Raw genomic sequence first — 21,779 nt, 5'->3', positions numbered from 1 at the left:
ATTAAAGTGTCACGTTGTATTCAAAATTAACTAAATTTAAATATTAGATTTAGACATATATGATGTCAACTCTCATATATCTAGTTAAATGTAGAAAGAAAAAAAATGTTGTCCTTTTCCCCTTTAAGAATACTTCCCAAAAGTCAACCATTAAAATGAAAGGTTCTTAGAATACGTAACTAGCTTGTAATGGTTATGATCAACTGGTACTTCAGATGATCCCTCAGAACTGGACCATATGTAATCAGATGCCAAAATTTAAGGATCGTATTTCATATGCTAATGTGCAATATTTGTCATAAAGTGTGTCCAATGCGGTCGGTGATAAGGAAGATTCTGTACTGGGCCCCTATGATACCCCACCGCCACCACCAAAAGAAAAGCCCACTGACCTTTGGGCCAGAAACTCTGCCATTGGGCTCAATAACCTTTTTGAAGAGGCGGTAGTGGAGACTCCACCGGATCAGCCCATAAAGGAAGCCCACATTATTGACCCCAATCTTTCACCTGATCCTTTCAACCTCAGGGAATTATTGAATCAGGTAAGGGAGAAAAAAGCTGGTATTGACCTAAATAATCCACCGTGTTTATCTGAGGAGATTTCAAATCACCCAACTATTCCGGCGAATCGTACGGGTAATCAAAAGAAGGTTAAACCCAAATTCCCATCTATGAAGATGAAAGATACCCTGTGGAGTTTGAGAAGTGGTGATTGTTCTAAACATAAGCATAAAGTTACGACATCGAAGTCGGCGGCTACAAGCGATCCACCTGCTGATTCAAATCCTGAAGATGACACTTGTGAAATTGACAAGGAAGTTGGTATTACAAAGGAGGTGGCTGAAGGTTTGGGTTTCATGATCGATGTCGAAGAAATCAGGAACCAAGTTCTGGCTGAACAGGCGTCTACAGTTCTCCAATGAATTTTCTAAGCAACAATATAAGAGGGGCGGGAAACTCCTTGAAAGCAATACACATCAAGGAATTGAAGAAGCAGAACAATGTCAATTTCATAGCTATTCAAGAAACTCAATATACCGATTCCACAAAACTGCAGGTAAATTCCTTTTGGGGCAACTCTATCTTTGGATCAGAATTTGTAAATGCATCGGGTAGGTCGGGTGGATTGCTAAATATTTGGGACCCAAATATTTTCGCTTGCAACTTATCGGTTCACAATAGATTTTTCTTAGCTTCAATCGGGGAACTAAAAAATGGGGGAGAAAAATTGAATATCGTTAATATCTATGCCCCCCACGATAATAACCTCAAAAAAGAACTTTGGAATGATTTACGTAATCTGATGGGATCACATACTGGGGCCTGGATCCTAATGGGTGATTTTAACTGCGTACGGGAGCCGTCTGAAAGAAAAAATTCAAAATTCGATCCTCTTGCAGCCGAGTTTTTCAACAAGTTTATACGTGAAATGGCTCTATCCGAGTATACTATGCTTGGATGTTCGTTCACACATAGATCGGATGATGGTAAGCGGTATAGCAAGATTGATAGGGTCCTTGTCTGCCAATCATTTCTGTCTAAATGGGCATCGGCTAAACTCACGGGCCTGCCTAGATATAGATCGGATCACCGCCCATTATTGTTAAAATGTTCCGAGGTGTTTTTCGGGCCCCCCCCTTTCCGGTTTTTCAACTCCTGGTTAAATGAAAGCAGCCTTAAAAAAATTGTGGTTGAAGCATACAATGATGTACAACAACCATGCCCTCCGGATAAAATGGTAAGCCGTCGTCTAAAAGCAGTTAAGCAGGCGATCAAACCTTGGTGCAAAAAACTAAAATCTCGTGATGGGAAGATTATTAGTAATCTGAGTGAAAAGATTGAAGCATTGGATCTTAAGGCTGAATCCAACCCACTTTCAGAAGAGGAGGTACTCAACAGAGAAATATGGGTAAAAACGTTAGCTGAACTTGAAGAAAGTAATATGGAGGACCTTAAACAAAGAGCGAAAATCAAATGGTTGGTGGAAGGAGACGAAAATTCATCCTTCTTTCATGGGATGATTAAAAGCCACCAAAAACACAATAGGATTAATGGTCTCAATTTTAACGACGTGTGGGTCTCGGAACCTGTATCATTAAAGGAAGAAATTAAAGGTTATTTCGAGCAACTTTTCAAGGAAGATAAACCCAACAGGCCAAGTTTCAATAGCAACGGTTTTAAGACTCTCTCGTTGGATCAATCGGCTATGCTTGTTAGACGGTTCTCTAAAGAGGAGATTAAAGAGGCTATCTGGGATTGTGGAGGTGACAAAACCCCTGGACCAGATGGGTTCACCTTCGGATTTATCAAAAGTTTTTGGGACATTCTTGAAGCAGACTTCATCAAGCTAGTAGATTACTTCTATGTACACGGGAAGTTAAATCGCGGCTGCAACTCAAGCTTTATCACGTTGGTACCCAAAATCGACAACCCCCAGTCCATTAAAGAGTTTCGGCCCATCAATCTTATTGGGTGCATTTCAAAACTTATCTCGAAACTGCTAGCTAAAAGGCTCAAGTTGGTGATAGGGAATTTGGTGAGTGAAAATCAAACTGCCTATGTTGAAGGTAGGAGTATCCTGGAGGGTCCACTTATAATCAACGAGCTTGTCTCATGGTGCAAAAAATCAAAAGGTAAAATGATGCTCTTTAAGGTCGATTTTGAAAAAGCTTTCGATTCAATTAGCTGGAGTTTTCTGGATAGTACTCTCTCACAAATGGGTTTCCCTGCTCTTTGGCGTAAATGGGTATCGGGTATCCTATCATCTTCAAGAACATCCGTGCTAGTTAATGGATCCCCCTCTTTTGAGTTCAATATTGAACGGGGGGTGCGTCAAGGGGACCCACTATCGCCTCTATTATTTATTCTCGCTATGGAAGCGCTCCATGTAGCCACTGTCACAGCAAATGATCAGGGTCTATTCAAAGGATATAAGCTGCCTAACGAGGGTCCCACGATCTCACACTTATTATATGCAGACGACGTACTGTTTGTTGGAGAATGGTCCGAGAATAACATTCACAATCTTGCAAGGATCTTGAGATGCTTTAACCTTGTCTCCGGTCTTAAGGTCAACTTTAACAAGAGTCAACTTTTCGGTATCGGCTTGAACCGTGAGGAAGTCGAGCAGAAGTCTTCAATTCTCCAGTGTAAGATGGGGGTACTTCCTTTTATCTACTTGGGTCTCCCAGTGGGCCTAAATATGGGACTGGCAAAAAGCTGGAAACCGATAATCGATAGATTTGAAAACAAACTCTCAATATGGAAGGCACGTACTCTTTCTTTTGGGGGTAGAGTGACACTGATACAAGCGGTATTAGGTAACCTTCCATCATATTACCTATCCCTATTTTCCGCTCCGTCCATCGTGTTGAAACGTCTTGAAGGCATTCGTCGGAAATTCCTATGGGGCGGCTGTACGGAGAAGAATAAAATCTGCTGGGCTCCATGGCATAAAGTTGTAGCTCCTAAAAACAATGGGGGTTTAGGGATTGGCAGTTTGGAGTCTCTAAATAAATCCCTTATGATCAAATGGGCTGTCCGGTTTAAGAATGAGCCCACCTCATTGTGGGCTTTGGTTATATCAGCAATTCATGGGGGTGGCCGGTGTCTGTCCTCTATCCCTTTAAAGTCCTCCATAAGTGGAGTATGGAAATCAATCGTAAATATGGGACGTCTATCAACCAATCAGCCTATCAAAGTGAAAGAAAGACTAATACCTACTATCGGATTGGGTGATAAAACATTGTTTTGGTTGGATAGGTGGGCGACTGATGTACCTCTTCGGGTTCTTTTCCCAAACCTATTTGCAATTGAAACCGAAAAGCGTTGCAAAGTAATTGATCGGTACACTTATAACCAAGGAAAGGAGACATGGTTTTGGGGCAGCAATCACACAATCAGCAGCATTGATTTGGCAAGAGAATGGGAGGATTGTTTAGCTTTGCTAGTAAAGGTCAAAATTCAGTCGAAGGGTGATGATTGGAAATGGAAGACGGAAGCAGGAACGGAAAAATTTACGGTCAGTAATCTTAGATCGGAGCTGGATTGTATTGATACCTTGAACGAGACACGAGTTATCAAATGGCTACACTGGATCCCGAAGAAGGTAAACTGTTTCCTTTGGAGGGTGGTACTCGATCGTCTAGCAACTAAAGAAGCACTGCAAATGAGAAACATTTCACTAACTTCATATAGCTGTCCCTTCTGCAACAATGCGGTAGAAACGGTAAACCATCTACTGGTATCCTGTGATTGGGCTCAACATATCTGGGCTGTGATCTTCCAATGGATCAAATTGCCCCTTCCAAGATATACTGTAAGTGTGGTGCAACTATTCGAATCCATCCTCTCGCTCAAATGTAACAAGAACAAGAAAAGAAGTATATATTTGGTTGTGGCGGCAACATGCTGGAACATTTGGCTGTCAAGAAACGATATTATCTTCAAGCAGAAATCATCATCGGTGGCTAAAATGATAGCAGACATCAAAGCGGTATCGTTCACATGGATAAACAACAGAGCTGGACTAGCGGATCTTGGTTGGGATAATTGGAAGTCGTTCAGTTTCTAAAAAAAAAAAAAAACTCAAAAACACAAATAGGTGATGTAATAGGCGTCTGTTTTTTGTTATTTCCTTCCGTTTGTAATGTTTCTTGAGCATCTTGCTTGAGTTCTTTTATAAAATTTCCGCCTTTCTCAAAAAAAAAAAAAGTGTGTCCACATGTTCTTCCTTTTCCTCTTTATATGATTAGTATTTCCCAATGTTGTTAATATCAACACCATGTATGTCCACTACAACACAAATTAGTACAACCACATCAAAACCAAAAACATAATATAACGGTAACAAACCCTACATGCCTAGTCCAAAATAAAGAATTGAGTCCTCATTGTAGTGCTTCGATTAGTGGTAAGGAAGTGTGAATTTATTGTAGAGGTCTGGGGATCAAATTCTAAGCACCATCTGATTCACTATGGGACACGTGATTTATCTCGTTAATGTTGATCGTGAGACTAGTCGGTGAGGGACGTACATTAGTGACCTACACCATTTTCCAAAACAAAGAATCGAATGTGGTTAGAATCTCAATTAGACGATTACTGCGTTTGGGGATATATCCATCTTTTTCGTGGATGTTTCAACCCTAAGTACGCGTTTTCTGTTGTAAAACGAAATGTACAATGTTATAACAACGCTAGGGGCTAGTCGGTCGGTGGGGTACCGACCAGCGATTAATAGGGATTAATCGGATTAAGATTTTTATATGTAATTTTTAGTTATATATACATACATACATTTTTATACGTAGTTTTTTAAAGTAGACAAGTTTTAACCTCTAATTGACCCATTTTTTAAGTAGTCGGCAAAAACTTATAAGGTTTGGTTGAAATTTGGCCAAGATCTAGTCAAAATTTGACCAGAATAGGACCGCCATTGACCACCTAGTGATTAATCGGCCAATATATAAATCGAAGACTTGTCGAGATTTTTACAACCATGAAAATGGGTTGTAAAGCAAATATATAAACACATTTTAATTGGTTGTTTTGTGTGCAATCACAAGAATCCTAGCGTTTGAATTTTTACATAACTAATGAACATTAGCCTTTTTCTGTAACTTATGTCAATGATTTACATCTCAAAAGCAAAACATGTAAGCTAAAAGTCTAAAACACTCTACAAAGTTGTTGGCGTACGTTGACACCATGTTGGCCGTACAATATGATTCTCTAACTTGGTATAATCTGTCTAAAGAATAGTAAGAAAAGTCAATATGTGATGTATGTGTTCTAGTGACATCTTCTTCATTAGTTTCTCGACAAAACTCATCATTAATGGAGATGCATTCAGATTCTAAAATTTGAGGATCATATTTCGTTTTAGATCTTTTACACGAATTTTTTCATATTATTATTCTTCTTAAAAAGAAGAAAAGAACGACCTTAGGATGGTGGTCAAGGACCACATGCATGCATTTTTTTTTTTGGTTCATGAATATGGTTCATATCTTAATTTGTTTTGTTGCCATATCATCAACATGTTCATAAGATTCAAGATTTATATATATACATACTTGTTACAAATCTACTCAAATTAATATTCTCTTGCCAGTTGCCATTATAGGACAAATACGACATCGGTTATCGAACAAAACGGTGGGGTGACTTAAAAAGGAACGATGCTCACTGTTTTCCTTCGTAAAAATATATTCAGTTATTCGCCTTCAGTTTTCAAGTCATAATCATCAGCATTCTAATATTTTATTAATAAAAATTAAAATGTAGAAGAACATTTTAGAACTTATATTAAATTAGTAAAAAGCCCTGAGCTTCGCGGTTGGTTTAGAACTAATATATTAATTCACAATAACCAATTGAGTATTTGATCTATTTGATCTTTCTTACTTATGCAAAGCTCTTTAACGATTTGTATGACCACATTTGCAACTTATATAAGATATCGATTAAAAATGACTTCCTTGATGCAATTTAAAAAAGAACAATTCTTAATAGGTGTAAACTTTCATACAAAAAAGGAAATCTTAATTAATATGGTAAATTATACTTTTCATTCGTCCTTTATGTTTGTAGCGGGTTGCAATGGATGACCTTTAACTTTAATAATTACAGTTACAATCCTTTATTTGGAAAATCCGTTGCATGTTTCGTCCTTTACTCCAAACCAGGTTAGACATTAAAGTTAACTCTGATCATGTGCTTAGCACGTGAGGGCATTTATGTCCTTTTATCCTTAATACCTCCCACCTTATAAACCATCTTTCACTCTCCTACCCAAATTAGGGTTCCAAACTTCAAACCTGGTATCCAAGCCCACCACCACCACCACCACCGTATCCCAGCAACCACACCGCGCGTGGTTTGTACATCCAAGCCCACCACCACCACCGTATCCCATCGCCTCTCACCTTTTTTTGTTTTCCATCGATTTACATCTTCCTCCCCCAACTTCCACCGACGATTATCACCAAATCGGCATAGGCACGACGGTCAATACTCAATCTAAATTACAGGTTTTTGTCCGTGAAAAAATTAGGGCAGCTTATTCTCCGCTACATGGATCTTGACTACCTTGATTTTCAACTTAGTAATGACATTTGATGAACTCAGAAGGTTTGTTTTTTGCTTTTGTTTTCTTGTTGATTTATGGTTTCACAATTATGTTGGATTAGTAGTTTAATGCTCAAACCAATATTTAAGTTTATGACATTTTGGTTATGAACACCAATTTTGAAGATAACCTAATTTCGAACCAATAATAGTTAAACAATATGCAGCATTTGCTACATCGTCAACCGATCAGGTGCAACCAACTGTAGTGACGGGACTAATGGAACCTGTAGAAAAAGGAGAAGATGGTGATGTAACAATGATAATGTTTGTTCAAGAGTTTATCATAAATTTTGATTATTTTGACCAGTTGGTTGCAAGTCTGTATTTAGCAAATTTCTAAAAGAGCTCTCATTCAATTCTGCAGCTTTGGGGATTCTATTTAGTTTGCAGATTTGAGAGAGAGAATAGAGTAAGATTGTGTGTGTTTGTTTATTATTTTTAAAACAAATAAGAAAAAAAGACAATTATACCCTCATGTGCAACACACATGACAATATTTAACCATGGAAAGTAACCAAGTTAGTGATAAAGGACGAAAGATGCAACATGTTTTCCAAATAAAGGATTGTGACTTTAATTATTGAAGTTAAAGGTCATCCATCCATTGCAAACCGCTACAATCATAAATGACGAAAAGTGTAATTTACCCTAATTAATAAAACAAATATAACTTGTTGATAAAATATGTATAAAATAGAAAGGGAAATAGTTCACAAAAAAAAATTGAGTAAACTTTCATTTTGCTCCGTGTGGTTTGGCCACTTTAACGGTTTTGCCCCAAACCTTTAAAAATAGCCATTTTCCTCCAATAGTTTGCTATGGTTTTTCCATTTTGCTCCCTGTGGGGAGCAAAATGGAAAAACATACAATTTGGATGGAGTTAGAGGCGGGGAGCAAAATGGAAAAACCATAGCAAACTATTGGAGGAAAATGGCTATTTTTAAAGGTTTGGGACAAAACCGTTAAAGTTACCAAACCACAGGGAGCAAAACGAAGGTTTACTCAAAAAAAATTCTTTAGATAGCAATTGGTTTTATCAAAAAGCAAACTTACCTCATAATTGTCCCAATAATTAAAATTGATGTTTCATTTTGAGGGAAGACGTTCAGATAGATAGATGAAAAGAATAACGAACATCAATCTTTTATAGCTTCGGAAACCTTGAACGATAAAAAACGAACATGGCACCAAATCAGAATAAACTACACAAACAACCAAAATTATTATAGTTTTGTTCACAACGTAATGACCGCTGGTTTTTGGAAACATAACCGTTCTTGGATGATCATGGCCGTCCAAATCAAGTGATTATTCATGAGATTCAATCCTGATCGGAATAACTAGGTGTTCAGTGTTTTTTTAGCAGAACAATTTGGGTTTTACCTAAAATTACTACCTCATGTTCTCCATCTTTCGTAGTTTTAGTCTACAATTAGTTGCACGATTCCTCTTCAAATTCGTGGTGGCTACTAACCTTTAATATCTGCCCTTTAATCGCCGGAAGTTACTTGGTCAATTGCACTCCTATATTTTTTACTCCTTTGCATTCAATCATTCGTTCAATTTCATCTAAAACCTAATTGAGGAGTTTTTAACCGATGAGATGAAGCAAGTTCTATATGAAATATAAGATAAGAATGTCAAAGTAAGATCCAAAGAAGGGTGCACATGCTAATCGCATGACATTTCTCCATGATATTTAAACGTCCATAAATTTTTATACGTGATTAATTTTTAAAATTAATTACACCACAAAATCCAGCGTTTGTTTATCCTTCCAACGTGTATACTGTTGATATATTTTTGAAAAGAATAACTAGTTTTTTATGACATTTTTAACTAGGGTATTTATGGCGTTTTTCTGACCTTGGTTTTTTCATGGCTTTTTGTGAACTGGGATTTTTATGGTGTTTTTCAATTGGACATATTATGGTGTTTTTCTAAACTGTTTTTATGGCATTTTTCTGAACTGTGTTTTTTTTGTGGCGTTTTTCAGCTGGACATATTATGGAGTTATTCTAAACTAGGTTTTATGATCGCATTTTTAAATTTGGGACATTATTTTCTGTTTTTCTTAACTGGATCTTTATGGCGTTTTTAATTGGATATTTTCATGGTGTGTTCCAGCAATACCATAAAATTGCACGGTGCAATAACTCCATAAAAACATCCACTTTCACGAACACTCAGATCCTGTTATTTTTTATTTCAGTAGTATAGCAATAGTATACTCGTTGGAAATATAAAAAAACACTCGATTTTATGGTGTATTTTTAAAAAATAATAATTACATATAAAAAGTTATGGGCATATAAAAAAATGGTAAAAGATGCATGTGACTTTGATGTGCATAGTCTTTGGCATGTAAGTGTTATGTGTATGCGCTTTTTAACAATATATTGCCTTAATGTAAGTTAGCACTAGTGTCACATGTCAACACCAAAACTATTCCTACCATTTGTAAGGTTTTTGACTACTTGTAAAATATCATACCCTTATATATATAGTGTGTATAGGTTCATATAAGCAAAAGTTAAATAAAAAAAGATTTTTTTTTCATATATGCAACCACGCCATAAAAAAAACAATGGAGTTAGTTCTTAGTTAACAAAAGCCCGTTGAAGGATAATATTTAGGAAGTTGGGGCTGTCTTCACTCTTCAGGAAGTTTTTAGCTGAGACTACTGTCTATCAATGAGACAAATTTTAAATTATTAAAATTCAATTCTCTTTTTTTTTATTACTGTTTTTTTTTTTTTTTTTTTTTTTTTTTTTTTTTTTTTTTTTGTTTGGTATCCAACTAATTCTGGCATGTTAAATTAAAGGGATCTCACCTTATTGTCTTTTGGAGAGAGAATTGAACGAAATTGCTTGGATTATAACCACATGTTCTTCATCTTTTCTTAGGACTATATTATTAAAATCAACGTTTAGTGTGATTATTATAGGTTTGGGTATAAGTTGGTTTAGTGTCATATCTTTTAGGTTTGGGTATAAGTTGGTAGCATGGGAAGTTATGTCAATTACTTGATAACTCAGAATAATTTTTAACACGGCTCAAAACACTATATAAACACGCTATAAAGTAACCTGATTTTGAGTTGTCTAATATATAACCTGCTTATTAGACAAATTAACTCGACCATTTTCCGCTCAATGTACTCACGTGTGAGGACCATTCTTATGATGAAAAACACATTCGAACCTTTTTAAAAGACAGTTTCTAAAAGTCGATATATAAAGTTATAAGGTTCTTTAAGGACCGAAATTTCATGACATCTTTTGATTCGTATAGGATGACAAATGTCATTTATAAGCTTCTAAAAGTCAATATACTTTCATAAAATTTTTAAAGCACATAGAACCCTTTGTACCGTATATACGTTTAGGTGCCAAAATTTGAGGATCATATTTCATATGTAATCCCTTATATGGTATTCACGTAGTTTCCATCAAACATTGTAACATTGGTGTCCATTAAGGGCATCTTATCACATACAAAAGTCAACATTGCAAAAGATATAATAGCAAGGCAACAAGTTTTAAGCGTAACATTGTTTTTTTGTGTGTTACAAAAGTGTGACAATCATAAATAACAGAGTAAAATGCACAAAACGTCCTTTACGTTTTTTTTTTTCAAAATTGCAAGTTCCAGCATTTATGTTTAAAACTTGCTAAAAACAACCTTTATGTTTAATTTTGTTACCGGTTCAATCATTTATTACTAACCAAGTTAATCTCATTAGTTAAAGTCCCTCACATGCATAACATGTGAGGGTATATTTGTCATTTTGGTTTCTCTTCTTATAAAACCCACAAAAAGCGCACACTACCAATTTTCTCTTCATCTACTTCAATTAAAAATGCTAAAACACGATTCTTCATCACCATATCACAAATCATAAGAATCCATACAATAACTTAAAATATCAGCGATAGTCTATCAATCACATATGAGCTACAGTTAACCAATATCTCTAATCGGAGAGAGAATACCTTTTTCTCGACGGTGGTGGAAATTGTGACCGGAGCACTGGCAGACATTGGTTACACCGACTGCAAAAATCCTTTTGTGTGGCAAGGCTAACTACTTCCATGCTTGTAGAACAACCCCAACCGTACATTCAAGCATGGCGTTCAATATCTTGAGCGTTGTTGAGCTCAATCAAGAATTTTTACGGATCGATCATTTGGCAATTTCAACACAAAGTAGTCAATGTGTGTGGACCTTTTTATGGTTAAAACCCGATTTGGCTCTTAAATTAAAAGATTAAGTTTCTAAAAGTCAATATAAAGCTATAAGGTTCTTTTGATCTCATTTTTACTTCCTATGATTTCAAGAAAATTTTAAAGCACATAGGACCATTAGGGACCGTATGTGGAAAAAGATGCAAAACTTTGAGAATCACATTTCTTATGTCATTTTCTTATATGCTGTTCACATGGTTTTCAGCGAACACTGTAATATTGTAGTTCATTATGTTCACATGGTTTTCAGCGAACACTGTAATATCGTAATATCGTAGTTCATTATTGACATGTTAACACATACGAAAGTCAGCGTAGTAGAACATATAATGGTAGGAATGCTATTTTTTTAAGATTAACATTGTTTTTTTGTGTTTACAAAAGGTCGTTCGACAATCATGTATAAGAGCATCTACAATGGTTAAACCTGATCCATCCAGCAGACCGCCTAGTCAGCATGTCACATTATTCTAATATTCTAAACCATCACCACTCCAAACCCCACTTTTCCCTCCAATAATAAATTATTCCAAACCTCCACCTCACACACCACTTTTTACCCACTCTTTACACTAAAAGAAACTATTGTGAGTGGATGGTCCCCACTCCTAAACCAAACCGGTCCGCTCCACCGGACTACCTCATCCAACAAGGAGGTATGCTTGAGTGCTGGTTTGTTGAGCGGACCAAGTCACCGGACCTCTTGTTGTAGGTGCTCTAAGATGTTGAATGATTGTAACATAATAAACAAACACAGAATAAATCAAGGACCTGATTAACATATATATTCACCTGTCCTTTCCTTTGGTCAGTAATCAGGGTCGGCCCAACTTTGTTACAGAAAAAAATTATTAAGGCTCAATTAAGGCACCAATTATTAATATATTGTTCATTGTTCGCGAACGGCCAATTTGGACAAAAATAACTGCTTTTGGTTTGATCTAGGCCATCCAATCTTGGCAATTATTTTTGAGATTAAATCTCAGCCGTAATAACCCCAAAAAATTTGGCAGTTTTTTTAGATACAGCAGTTACGCCATTTATGGAGCGGTTGTTGTCGGAGGAGCATCTTCTCCCACGTCCCTTAAGTTAACGCCGAGGAGCGTCTTCTCCTCCTTTATAAGATTTTTCTTTCTTCTCCATCATCAAACGTTCAATTGCGTTTTTTTTTTAAATTTTCTTCTCCATCATCAATCGAACTCTAGGGCATGTGGGTTAACCGATTTTATGGATGTTAGTGAAAAATAAAGAGAATTAGTGATAATCTACCAAAAAGAACCCATTGTAAAAAGTTCTTAGATCCACCACTGATAGAGATATTTACTATTTACATTTTAAATGACATGTTTCTGTGTAGCTTGATGTTGGCTACCACATTTGTTATGATCCAGCAGCAATATGTGGCCAATTATTGTCATCTCGGCCACTTCATTGCTGGTTGGGTCGTATTATTGTGTTTGGAGTTGGTATATGGAAGGCCCAATGTTGGGTTATGTGGTTGAAGGCCTAGAAACGGAACTATGTTTGGGCCTTGGTAACAAGCTGCAAAAATCAAAAAGCCCATCATTGGGGTGAAGAAGAATTATTTAAGTAGGTAAATAAGTTTTTATAAAGAATTATTTAAGTAGGTAAATAAGTTTTTCTTTGTCAAACCGCTACTACTAACGGAACTACGATTTGTTCTTATTTCTGTACCGTGAAATATCATTTCAGACGGGTTAGGGTGTTACACTATATATTTTCACACTATAAAGATGTGTTCAAGATTCAAATCCATTCTTAACGTTGAATTTGGATGATCCGGATTCACCCTTTTAACAAACGCATGATAAAAGTATAATAACATTAGGATCAAATGTGAACAACAATTCAAATAGTCTCAATCACGATTACAAACGTTATTAATATATATAATATATGATAATGAGGCATCCTCTATCATTATGAAACAATAGATCGATCATCCCCATATGTACTCAAACTAAAGGGAAAAGATTTGCCACATTATCAAATTATTCTCTCATACACTAGCTATTAGCTCTAGCATATATTAATTATTATTATAATATCAAAGGTGTTCATACCACACCATAGAGAGAGAACCCAAGTTCAATCCGTAATCTTTAATTTTCAACTTCTCGCAATCAAGTGGTTGAAGTTAAAAAGGCCCTTCCCGGTTGACGATTGGCTAATGGTCCATGTCGCCCAAGAAGCTGCCATAGAGCTTAATCAGTTAGCAACGAAAAGCTTATGAAACATGACATTGTAACCAATAGCACTCGATATGCTTTACCTTGGCATTGACACCATCTGGCATAATCCGATTCTCCTTCTTCCACCGGACATAGTCTTCGCGTGTAAACTTTGTGAACCCCCTAGATTTCACATTCTTAAAACGATTACATGATGCTTTCAAATGATTCCCATAATTTAAGAACAATCTTTAAGAAATTGCTACAATATTGCTTAATGTACGACCGTACGCTGTGACATTACGCACTTTGTAAAATTCAAAACCCTAATCACGCATGTTGAAAAACCATAATCAGCATGTTATACTTAGGTAATGAAGCATGTTATAATTATGTAATGAAGCATGTTAAGGTTTTCAACATGCTTGATTATGTCTTTTCAACATGTGTGATTATGTTTTTCGACATGCGTGATTAGGGTTTTAAGTTTTACAATGTGCGTAATTTCACAGCGTACGCTCGTACGTTAAGCAATATTGTACGTTAACCGGACTCTATATATATATATATAAAACTTGAGGTTAATTACACCAAACTAAGTTATTACGACAACATAAAGAATTAAAGTAAATCATTTAACTTTTAATTAATGGTTCATATTTTTTAATTATTACTTTCTACAAACAAATGCTTATATTTACACATATAAAACACAATTCAACTATTGTTCATATCTTTATTTATGGTTCTACAAATATTATTTTTTACATTTTAAAATTATTTAAGTTTGAAAAAGGTGAATAATTTAAAATGTTATTTGTGTTATCACAAAAAATTGTGTTACGGTTAGAACCCTCCCAAAAATGTATATCCATACCATTTCCTGCTGACAATGATCTTTTGGCGACCCGGAAACTTGAACTTGGCACGACGAAGAGCCTCCTGAGCATGGTGACTATGGTGATCCTTGCACCGAACCGAAAGAAGCACCTGACCAATGGCAACGCGAGCACACGTCCCTAGCGGTTTCCCAAACGCGCCACGCATACCCGTTTGGAGCCTATCAGCTCCAGCACATGACAACATCTTGTTGATCCTTAACACATGGAACGGATGGACCCGAACCCGCAAGTGAAAAGTGTCTTTGCCCGCGTGTTTAGTCATGTACTTGTTACAAGCGATTCGCGCAGCTTCTAGCGCCTCACTTGACACGTTTTCTTTTTCCCAACTTACTAGATGAACACAAAAGGGGAGTTCATCCGCACCCTTTTTTTTCATTCCCACATCATATATCCTGATCTTTGGATCGGGGACACCGCGACAAAATCGCGATTTTGGGTACGGTTTGTTTTTGATTTGGCGATAACATCTAGCTGGTCCTGTTTAAATGATCGCAAAACAATGGTTTACTTAGTTGATACACAACTAAACAAAAGAATATCGCCAATAGAAAATACGCATGACCTAATCAGGGGCGGACCCATCCTTCGGCCAAGGTGGGCAGCCGCACCCCTTGAAAAAAAATTGTGTATATTTTAGGCAAAAAAACCCGACTGCCCCCTTGAAAATATGGTTGAACACCTCATCCGTACCCCCGGAAAATAATTCCTGAGTCCACCACTAGACCAGCTCTATGGTAATTGTCATTTACAAAAGTTGTGTAAATTCAAATCCTTTTAAGTATGTTATTTACGCATTACAAGTTGTTAGAAAACCAATACAAAATATATGTTATCAATGGATGCGACGAAATAAATAAAAAAGGTGAAAGTTAAAACGAAATAAGACGGTGACAAATTAATACAGAAGTTATCATCGCTTTTAAGGGAAAAGCGTACTAACGAAAATAATAATTTTGGACTGTTGTTACAAAAGTTTTCAGTGATCCATCGGTAAATCAAGTCGTTAATGACCTCTTGGCAACTTTCGCTGGTAACCTGGCGAAAACTGAGATTACCAACTGTCCTATTTCTGATGAGTCATTACCGGCGGATCACCAACAGATCTGGTAACGAAAACGAATGCTACCAACTAGATGATGAACTGACTAAAAAGTTAAAGAAAGAAGAACTTACTCCTCCCCATGGTGATCGATCATTTGTTAGATTTGTGTTGCTACAAACTCCAAATATATTGGGGAATAAAGGGAAAAACAATCTAAAATCAACGATCAAGATTTACTCGTACAAAACGAATTTTCTGGAAAGTAGTAGTGTGAGTGGTGTGAAGATGCCATTGGTTTGATGTTGATTATGTTTGGTGCAACGTGCCATCTTTAGAGTCGTGTACGTAACTCCGACATTTGTCATGCAAATTTTGAAAACCTCTAACGGTTCATGAACTGGTCGATGAAATTTTTTTTTGTTTCTTAAACAAAAGAACACAAACATGAACAGAGGCTGCGTTCATTCATTTATGTTGGTGAACGTTCGGTAACGTATTCGTTTGTATTCGATAGTTCATTAGTGTTTTTAGTTTTTATATCTTATTTAAATACTTCAAAATTCCGACAAATAAAATATTCAATAAGTGTCAGTGTATTATATAATCTGTTCATGAACACTTGTGTGTACTGGTTTGTTTTCATTTGCGTTCATGAACTTTAGTTTGCGCTCATTTGTGTTCATCAACGTTCGTTACTTAAAATTAACAAACAAACACAAACGAACACGGATAAGTTCATTTCCTTAACAAACAAACATGAACATTAAATCTCTATTGTTAAGTGTTAATGAACCATTCGTGAACACATATATTTCTTAACAAACGGATACGAAAAAGGTTTTGTTCATATTCGTTCGATTTGTTTGCACACAAGTCTTTTTGATGATGTTTAATATAATTTAAACAATATCAGATTGTTGTTACATGTCAATTAGAAAAAAATGCAAGAGGATGTGTGTCTATATAAAAAGTGAGAATAAAGGTAACCTGTATAAAGAAGAATACATTCCCAAAGCACTACTAGTGATGGATACCTTCAAATATAAAGTTGTATAAATGGGTTATAAATCAATTTTTCTTTTAAATGTAGAAGAATATGACGTATTCAACTTTTTGTATGTGTGAGCCAATTTAGTTTTACTTTTACGTTTAAAGAAAGAGAAATGCATTGTTAAATTTAAATTTAGGGGTGTTTGCTTCCTAAAATCTTTGTGACAAAAAATATGACAAATTTTGAAGAGATTATAGTTTAAAAGAGCTAAAATTAATTTTAATAAAGACATACAAAGAATTAGAATCCAAGTTACCCTTAAACTCGAATCGACTCTTAAAGTCTCAAGGTCTATTACATGGCTTTTGCCATTATCGAAAAAATTTCACAAACAATAAACAACTAGTGGGGAACCAATGCGTTGCCGCGGAATCGAAAATACAGGTCACTTGGTAAAGAGCAGAACGTGTGAAGTTGGGTTGGGATGAGTCGAATCGACTCTTAAAGTCTCAAGGTCTATTACATGGCTTTTGCCATTATCGAAAAAATTTCACAAACAATAAACAATTAGTGGGGAACCAACGCGTTGCCGCGGAATCGAAAATACAGGTCACTTGGTAAAGAGCAGAACGTGTGAAGTTGGGTTGGGATGAGTTGGGTTGGTTGATTGGTAAGGCATAAACATATTGAATTTGTAGGAACTTATTAAAGTAATTAAGGTTGTATAATTGAAGTAATTGCATAACGATCAAACGGGCTATAATAGAAACATTTATCTAACAAATTAATTAGTTGTATAGATAATGAAATTTGAGTGGTTTTTGTTGTTATAGAAAATTAAGCATCAGTGACTTATTTGAAGAATATAGAAATTTAGTAATTATTTCATAACTAACTTTACCCTAAAAACTAAAACAAGCTAACCACTTATAAAAAAGAAAAAGAAAAAAAAAATTGATTTAAATCGTTTAAACTGAACTCTCGACCAACCCTCAACCCAGTATAAGGGGACTAGGGGTGATTCACTAGTGATAGAATCTATCACTCCCACTATCCAATCAAGTCATGCCATGTGCACAACCAATATTCTATCACTAGTGATAGAAATGTAGAGGGGTGGTATCACTAGTGATGGGATTCCAATGTACAAGTATTAATGCACAATGTACAAGATACCATTCATTCACTCATTCACAAAACAACAAACAAGTTCAATATACAACGCGTGATAGTGGCCACGCGTTGTAAAGTTAACGCGTGATGGTGGTTACCGGCGCCGGTGTATAACGCGTTATAAATGTTCATCACTCGTTATAAATGCTCCACCCCGGGTCCTCTAACTCACCAATTTTGGTTTGTTTTTTCTGCAAACTATGAACGGTTTTTCGTTATTTCCTTTTCATGAAAGTTAATTACACATAGTTTGATCTTAGATAACAAATAATGTAGTAATATTTGCTTGTCCGTTTCATCGTGGTAAGTCCACGAACTTGATCACTCGTCTGCTCAAATTGTAACACCCGTCCGGATCATTTCAAGTCCAGACTACCGGAGTCCAGACAAGGGCGTAGCTTTGTGGGGGCGGGACGGGGCGGCCGACCCCTCGAACTTTTCGCTCGTTAGTGAACAGTATGTAGTTTTCGTATAGAAAGTTTTGGGTATACACGTTTTTGACCCCCCGGTTTTATAAAAATTTTTGGTATATACGTTTTCGACCCCACGGTCGGAAATCTCAAGCTTCGCCACTGAGTCAAGACCTCCCACAGACTTCTTCTTCTTCTCTCTCTCTCTCTCTCTCTCTCTCTCTCTCTCTCTCTCTCGCGCGCGCGTAATAATAATAATAATAATAATAATAACAATAATTTTTAATGGGGTTGTGAATAATATCTGATGTGATGCTAAGGTGACTGTAGAAAAAGTGGGTTTTTTAGAGAAAGTTTGTAAATCTGATGTGTCGCTGAGGTGACTATTTGTAAAGGTTTTTTAGGCTTGTACAGCGTGGGTGCTCTTATATAAACGACTTTTGTGACATGTTCTCTTTGAGCAACGTTACCATGAAGCTCCGTTTAAGAATTTTGTATCATGGTAAACAAGAGACTTGTTTAATTTCACATACCTTAAGCTCGAGTTTCAAATTTAAGTTCAACTTGAGATATTTATTATTTATTAATTATTTAATTAGTTTACTTATGTATAGGGTAATGTTCTTTTCATAATCAAATTTATGTTGAAAATTTTGAGAACCCATAAAACATATGTACGTAGAGCACTGATCATTTAGTAAGATAACAGGGTAGATGGTTATGTGATTGTCTCATGCTTCACACTTAAAGCAAAATTACAACTATATTATGCGGTTCTTATAGTTCTTATATAAAACCTCTATAAAATAATTATTATAATATGTAATAAAAGGATGTTCATTTCATAACCAATAAAATTGGGATGAGATCAGTACTGATACCCAACCGATACCGTACCGCACATACTGATGCCAAAAGTGAGCTAAATCCAAAACCGTATACTACATCAGTTAGGTATTGGTATTCGGTACGAAATTTTTCATGCCTACAATAAAATTTAAGAAATACAAGAATCGAATGATACACTTGTACAATTTGCTTAAAATGCAATCCCACTAAATCAACAACACACTATATACAAGAGTTTTACATGTCATTCACAATTATAATAGTTTTTATTTAATAATACATACTTAACTGTCTTGTTATTCAAAAGAAGCAATTATATTCTATTCTAATAGGATTCATTTACGACTTGCTAGGTTAGCATAACAAACGCGTGTTAAGTTTTGTCACTTTTATATTAACACTACATTATTGTATATTATCATCAATCACTCAAAACCACCTAAGCATTTTAATAATGAATTGATAATCATTCAAACCAACTACATTGTAATGATAAATAATCAATCATTCAAAACCCACTCAACCACTATAACACTATTCTTAGATTGGACGGTTTGGGTAACGCCTTATACCACCTTATACCAAAACGTGAAAGTTAAAGTAGCGTGCCAAACATGGAAGCGCCACTCCCTTCACAAGCATTAGAGAGAAATAGATGTGAGGGCCTAAAGAACCTTCATCTAGTTTTACGGTTTTACGATAACGTGATAGCTAAAGGGTATGGCCTACGTGATGAATGATGAACATGAACAAGCATTATGGACTTTTTAGCTAAAACCACAACGGATAGATAGTGGATTAGTTAGACCTCAATAACTAGGGCTGCAAACGAACCAAATGTTCGACGAAAGTTCGTGAACCGTTCGTCCATTAAACAAACAAACACGAACAAAAGATCACGTTCGTTCATTTATGTTTGTAAACGTTCCATAAAGAGTCTGTTTATGTACGATAGTTCATTAGTGTTTCTAACTTTTATATTTTATTTAAATACTTCAAAATTCCACAAATAAAATATTTAATAAATGTTGGTGTATTATATATTTGTTTTCATTTGTGTTCATAAACATTAGTCTGTGCTCATTTGTGTTCATCATCAACGTTCGTTTTTGTTCAATGCCCAACAAACAAACAAACGCAAATGAACACCAACAACTTCATTTCCTTAACAAACACCAACATAAAATCTCATCCGGTAAGTATTCACAAACACATATCTTTCTTAACAAACGAGTACTTCGTTCGGTTCGTTTGCAGCCCATAACAACACCTACCTACGTGACGATAACGTAAAATAGCATGTTAAACCGCAACCCAATAATAACATTCAAACTAAATGCATAACTTCAAGTTCTAAGATGAACAAACTAAGAAACTAAAAAATAAACTTCAAGTTCTAAGATGAACAAACTAAGAAACTAAAAAATAAAAACTAAAAACAACAAAACTACTACTGCTATCATATGATTGATTCATCTCCACTATACCACCCTAAAATTCCAACGTACCTACCAGTAGTAATCATCAAAGTATGTTTTCACGACTCCAAGCCCTCAGATTCACGTCTCACACCAAACACCAAACCCACCCAAACCTCACCCTTAACCTTCTCACCGGAACCATCAACCGGCATCTTAAACCGACAAACCGGACACGACCCATGAATCTTCAACCACTTTTTCAAACACCCACAATGATACTTATGCTTACATGGCATCTCACTCACCACATCACCAACCTTCAACTCCTCCAAACATATCACACACTCACCCCCCAAACTTTCAATCTCGTCCGTACGTTTAATCTCAGTGGTTGGTAAACCGTCGATCGACGCCTGACTCGCCGGCGGCTGACCCGGTTTCCTTAACTCGTTCATCATTCCCATGTGTTGTGTCAGTGGGTTGATCAGGACGACCCGGTCCGGTTCTTGTTCTGGAGATGAGTCGGGTCCGGTTGTTGAGAACGATGCGAACAACGGCATTAGCCGCTCGATCAAAGCGGGTAGTGATCGGTCTGGTTCTGAGTCCATTTGGGGTGTGATTTTTTAGGGTTTTTTTGTGATGATAAAAAGGGGAAGAGGAAGGAGAAGGAAGGTGTGGAAGGGTCTAGAATGTTTGAACTTTGAAGATACAGGTGTTGTGATATATGTATAAACTATGATTATCCGTAACGAGATATTTTGTGTTTTTTTGGAATAATATAAATTGATGTGTTACGATACAGATTAATAACCATAAAAAAAGAAACACTTGTATTAGTACCGGTGTTGTTTCGGTTTGGTACAGTACAGATACGATACCTGGACTCGATATAGCTTACAATACTAAAAGAAATATTTTATTGCGAATACAAACTTCGTGCTGATCGAATTTATACCGCCACGTCAAGAAAACAATATAGCATCGGTACAGATGTTGACCCTCGCGTTGCGGACAATGGAGTCGTAAAACCGTGTTAAGTAGTAAGCAAAATACGACCAAAACCAAGAAAATTGTAAAACAAATACGCGAATTTATAACGGTGCATAAAGAAAAACATAAGCAAAAACAAACGAAGACCTTTTCCGCATGTTGGTATAAAACGCAAACAAACTTACTTCAAGACGAAAAAACACTAAAGAAGAGCACCATTCATAAATACGTTAATTTCTCACGGTGCATGAAGTAAAACATAAGCAAAAACAAACGAAAACTTATTCCGCATATTGGCGTAAAACACAAACATGTTGATTATATCTAAAAACATGGGTCAAAATATATAACCTAATCATGTTTATTCAATCATAACGTAAATATGGATACCAAGTTAGAGACACTTACTTGTGGGAGTGGTCATCTTT

The 21,779-nt window shown here is 36.0% G+C and overlaps 2 protein-coding genes across 2 annotated transcripts; both read right to left on the bottom strand.

The window, feature by feature from the left end:
- Positions 1–13,207: 13,207 nt before the first annotated feature.
- On the bottom strand, positions 13,208–15,858 carry LOC110871853 (60S ribosomal protein L10). Its single transcript, XM_022120605.2, has 4 exons — positions 15,649–15,858; positions 14,451–14,952; positions 13,675–13,756; positions 13,208–13,594 (listed from the first exon to the last, which is right to left on the bottom strand). Exons 1-4 carry the CDS (start codon positions 15,656–15,658, stop codon positions 13,526–13,528), a joined length of 663 nt encoding a protein of 220 aa, XP_021976297.1. The 5' UTR covers positions 15,659–15,858; the 3' UTR covers positions 13,208–13,525.
- Positions 15,859–20,235: 4,377 nt separating this feature from the next.
- Positions 20,236–21,064, bottom strand: LOC110871854 (E3 ubiquitin-protein ligase MPSR1). Its single transcript, XM_022120606.2, has one exon. The coding sequence runs from the start codon at positions 20,967–20,969 to the stop codon at positions 20,478–20,480; it is 492 nt and encodes a 163-aa protein (XP_021976298.1). The 5' UTR covers positions 20,970–21,064; the 3' UTR covers positions 20,236–20,477.
- Positions 21,065–21,779: the final 715 nt, after the last annotated feature.

This window comes from Helianthus annuus, chromosome 8 (assembly GCF_002127325.2).
Source record: "Helianthus annuus cultivar XRQ/B chromosome 8, HanXRQr2.0-SUNRISE, whole genome shotgun sequence".
NCBI lineage: Eukaryota > Viridiplantae > Streptophyta > Magnoliopsida > Asterales > Asteraceae > Helianthus > Helianthus annuus.
Note: the sequence above shows the minus strand (reverse complement) of the source record. Positions and strands in the feature narration are given on the sequence as shown.